At 40.3% G+C, this 4,975-nt stretch overlaps 2 protein-coding genes across 8 annotated transcripts in view; one reads left to right on the top strand and one right to left on the bottom strand.

The window, feature by feature from the left end:
* Positions 1-3,627, top strand: part of LOC133558483 (zinc finger protein OZF-like) — a 135,692-nt gene extending 132,065 nt beyond the window's left edge. For 5 of the 7 annotated variants that reach the window (XM_061910844.1, XM_061913182.1, XM_061911633.1 and 2 more), the window contains one exon: positions 1,530-3,625. In XM_061910844.1, coding sequence (XP_061766828.1) covers positions 1,530-2,192 — 663 coding nt within the window. In that variant the 3' untranslated portion in view covers positions 2,193-3,625. Of the gene's footprint in view, positions 1-1,529 lie in introns of all 7 variants that reach the window. The other 2 variants (XM_061914013.1, XM_061915516.1) reach the window with 2 other exon arrangements.
* Positions 1-4,975, bottom strand: part of LOC133553184 (zinc finger protein OZF-like) — an 839,429-nt gene that overhangs the window by 498,210 nt on the left and 336,244 nt on the right. The gene's annotated exons all lie outside the window — the stretch shown is intronic.

Raw genomic sequence — 4,975 nt, forward strand, 5'->3', positions numbered from 1 at the left:
GCCAAGTAAAGAAGACAACACAGAGTTTCCGAGGGAACAAAGCAAGATGGCAACAGTTGGAGGACAAACTCGAACAGTGGGTTGTTGAGCAGAGAGCAGCAAGCAGAAGCGTCAGTACCATCACTATTCGAATGAAGGCAACAGCGCTAGCAAGCGAACTTCACTTGGATGATTTTAAAGGTGGTGCTTCTTGGTGTTTCCGCTTCATGAAAAGACGCAATCTCTCCATCCGCACACGGACTACTATTTCACAGCAACTGCCAAAAGACTTTAAAGAAAAGCTGGCTACTTTCCGCGCATACTGTAAAAGCAAGATAGCTGAAAAAAAGATCCGGCCAGAGCACATTATCAACATGGACGAGGTTCCACTGACTTTTGATATTCCTGTGAACCGCACTGTGGATAAAATGGGAGCACGCACGGTAAATATTCGCACCACAGGGAATGAGAAGTCGTCCTTCACTGTGGTTCTAGCTTGCCATGCTAATGGGCAGAAACTTCCACCCATGGTGATATTTAAAAGGAAGACCTTGCCAAAAGAAAACTTTCCAGCCGGCGTCATCATAAAAGCTAACTCGAAGGGATGGATGGATGAAGAAAAGATGAGCGAGTGGTTGAAAGAAGTTTACGTGAAGAGACCGGGTGGCTTTTTTCACGCAGCTCCGTCCCTGTTGATTTACGACTCCATGCGTGCCCACATTACAGATGGTGTCAAGAAACAAGTAAAGCACACTAATACAACACTCGCCGTCATTCCGGGTGGATTAACCAAAGAACTCCAACCACTGGATATTGGTGTCAACAGGGCATTCAAGGCTCGACTGCGAACGGCGTGGGAACAATGGATGACCGAAGGCGAACACACCTTCACTAAAACAGGGAGACAGCGCCGGACGACATACGCCAACATCTGCCAGTGGATTGTAAATGCCTGGGCGGATATATCGGTCTCAACTGTGGTCCGAGCTTTCCGGAAGGCAGGATTCATGGAACTGCCGGACAACAACAGCGACACTGACTCTGATGACTTCGACGAGACGGAGCCCGCCATTTTGGATGCTGTATTCGCCCAACTTTTTAATTCAGACACCGAAGAAGAAGAATTCGAGGGATTTATTGATGAGGAATAACTTCTGAAAGTGAGTTTTGAATGTTTATTTTGTGTGCTGTGACCTTAACGTTCGAGCAACGTTGAGTTATTGATGTTGCTATTGCTCTGCAATATTTTGAGTGTTACTATTGTGATTGCACATTTGCACATTATATTTTGAGCGTTACTATTGTGATTGCACATTTGCACATTATATTTTGAGTGTTACTATTGTTGTAATTGCACATTTGCACACTGGTTTGTACTATTAAAGTTTGACTGACCTATCTGACTGTTTTTTTGACATTCCATTTAGCGCAGCGTAGGCGCGGCTTATGACCCGGTGCGGCTAATAGGTTTACAAAGTTTTAAAATATGCCATTCATTAAAGGTGCGGCTTATAACACGGGGCGGCTTATAGCGCGGAAAATACGGTAAGTGTTCAGTTTGTGCCAAAAGCTTTTCTCAAAATAGCCATTTGACGCAACACATGAGAACACACACAGGTGAAAAAACATTTACGTGTTCAGTTTGTGGCAAAAGCTTTTCTAGAAATAGCATTTTGACTCAACACAAGAGAACACACACAGGAGAAAAAACTTTTACGTGTTCAGTTTGTGGCAAAAGCTTTTCTCACAATAGCCATTTGACTCAACACATGAGAACACATACAGGTGAAAAAACATTTAAGTGTTCAGTTTGTGGTAAAAGTTTTTCTCAAAATAGCTATTTGACTCAACACATGAGAACACACACAGGAGAAAAACCATGTAATTGTTCATTTTGTGGCAAAAGCTTTTCTCAAAATAGCCATTTGGCGGAACACATGAGAACACACACAGGAGAAAAACCATTTAATTGTTTAGTTTGTGGCAAAAGCTTTTCTCTAAGTGGCATTTTGACTCAACACATGAGAACACACACAGGTGAAAAAACATTTAATTGTTCAGTTTGTGGCACAAGCTTTTCTCAAAGTGGCAATTTGACTAGACACATGAAAACACACACAGGTGAAAAACCATTTAGTTGTTCAGTGTGCGGTAAAAGGTTCCCACATAAAGCAGATGCAGTAAAACACACAAGAACACACAAGGGAAAATAAGCAATTAGTTGTTTAGTTTGTGGTATGTTGCTCATATGTGGCGACATCCACCCTACCCAGGACCTCCTCACTGCTTCTTTCACTAATATCTGAGGTATTCATACAAACTTGGATTATTTGAAACATAATCTTATCTACTCATGACCCCATGTCTTCTCTGTATCTGAAACCTTCCTGAACAGTAAGATAGATGATACTTCAAGTGCTTGGTTACTCCTTCTTCAGTCCAGGGACCTGGGGCCTCATGTGTCAAGTTTGTGCACGCTCAAAAACCTGCACTACACCCTTTTTTACTGCAAAGTTGAAATGTAAAATGCAGCATGAGACACTGCACACTGATATAGTTCTGTGAAAATGATTGTCTTCTGTGCAAATGTAAAGAAAGTGAACAGTGTGTGATTTACTGCAATACTGTCAGTCTTTCAACTTTTTATTTGTGCTTTGTTGAAATTGTTCACACATTGCACTGCTTTTATTTTTCTATCAATACACATTATGTCTAGAAGACAGGAAGTAACTCAACACTCTTGAATAGTTTCTACCTCAGTGTGTATGGTTTGTTGAGTTAGCACAGGATTAATATGTGGAAATGACAAATGAGGTAGTTGATACATAGAATAGTTTTTATTCATGCTTTATTTTGTTTGTTGTTCACTCCTAGATGGGTTGTGACTTAAAGTTTATTATAGACAGTGAGATTAAGTCTTAAGTTCATTGTGTTCTTCAAGGTCTTTTTGAAAATGCACCATTTTTTTCTTCTAAATGTTCAACTAACTTGAAGTGTTTGGCAAGGGGATTAGTTGTGTTGTGTACATTTTCAGAATGTGTTTGTTTTATTTTTGGCCAAAGTAAAACAAAGAAAACAATCTGAAGTTGTCATAGTCATTTTTTTAAGTGATCATAATAATAATAATAACAATAATAATAATAATAATAGGGGCGGAATGAGGTAGTGGGTAGAGCGGCTGTGCCAGAAACCTGAGGGTTTCAGGTTCGTTTCCCACCTATTGACATCCACATCGCTGCCGTTGTGTCCTTGGGCAGGACACTTCACCTTTGCTCACACTGGTGAATGAATGATGAATGAATGATTGGTGGTGGTCGGAGGGGCCGTAGGCGCAAACTGGCAGCCACACTTCCGTCAGTCTACTCCAGGGCAGCTGTGGCTACAGATGTAGCTTACCACCACCAGGTGTGAATGAACGATGGGTTCCCACTTCACTGTGAGCGCTTTGAGTATCCAACAATAAAAAAGCGCGATCTAAATCTAATCTATCGTTATTATTATTATTACTTTGGCCATTTTTGGCCAAAGTGTTCATTTTATTTTATTTTTTTACTCCCTCTCATAACACAGTGTCTACTGAAATTTTTAATGTATAAAACATTATTGTCAAGCAAAATGTACCATGTTTATGTTCAATTGTACATGTTTTTTTTTTTTCATTTGTTTTGTATGTTTCATGGTTTAAATTCAAATTAAAGTATACCAATGCTAAAATACTTGTATCAAATTTTAGGTATATGCATTAATCAATCAATCAATCAATGTTTACTTATATAGCCCTAAATCACTAGTGTCTCAAAGGGCTGCACAAACCACTACGACATCCTCGGGCAAGGAAAATTCACACCCAGTGGGACATCGGTGACAATAATGACTATGAGAACGTGATACTGTGATACTGTTGATACTGATGACTATGAGAACATATGAGAACATGATACTGTGAAAGATCAATCCATAATGGATCCAACACAGTCGCGAGAGTCCAGTCCAAAGCGGATCCAACACAGCAGCGAGAGTCCCGTTCATAGCGGAGCCAGCAGGAAACCATCCCAAGCGGAGGCGGATCAGCAGCGCAGAGATGTCCCCAGCCGATACACAGGCAAGCAGTACATGGCCACCGGATCGGACCGGACCCCCTCCACAAGGGAGAGTGGGACATAGAAGAAAAAGAAAAGAAACGGCAGATCAACTGGTCTAAAAAGGGAGTCTATTTAAAGGCTAGAGTATACAAATGAGTTTTAAGGTGAGACTTAAATGCTTCTACTGAGGTGGCATCTCGAACTGTTACCGGGAGGGTATTCCAGAGTACTGGAGCCCGAACGGAAAACGCTCTATAGCCCGCAGACTTTTTTTGGGCTTTGGGAATCACTAATAAGCCGGAGTCCTTTGAAGGCAGATTTCTTGCCGGGACATATGGTACAATACAATCGGCAAGATAGGATGGAGCTAGACCGTGTAGTATTTTATACATATTTAGTAAAACCTTAAAGTCACATCTTAAGTGCACAGGAAGCCAGTGCAGGTGAGCCAGTATAGGTATATATGTATGTATATATGTATATAAAGGTATATACAGTATAGGTATATATGTATGTATATATGTATATAAAGGTATATACAGTATAGGTATATATGTATGTATATATGTATATAAAGGTATATACAGTATAGGTATATATGTATGTATATATGTATATAAAGGTATATACAGTACAGGGGTAATGTGATCAAACTTTCTTGTTCTTGTCAAAAGTCTAGCAGCCGCATTTAATGTCAATTTTGTAGACAGATTCTGTTTCCAGAATGAATGTAAATACATTTCAAAGAAAAAAACACCTGCATAAGATTTTCGTTTTGCTTTGCTTTGATTTTTCAGTCCGCGGCCCCTTAGTGGAAAAAGTTTGGACACCCCTGCCTTATGGTCCATGTGGGTAGAAAACAATGAAGGACTTTAACCACATGAGGCGCTGTCATCTTCACTCACAGCCGGAAA

This window comes from Nerophis ophidion, linkage group LG01 (assembly GCF_033978795.1).
Source record: "Nerophis ophidion isolate RoL-2023_Sa linkage group LG01, RoL_Noph_v1.0, whole genome shotgun sequence".
In the NCBI taxonomy this organism is placed as follows: domain Eukaryota; kingdom Metazoa; phylum Chordata; class Actinopteri; order Syngnathiformes; family Syngnathidae; genus Nerophis; species Nerophis ophidion.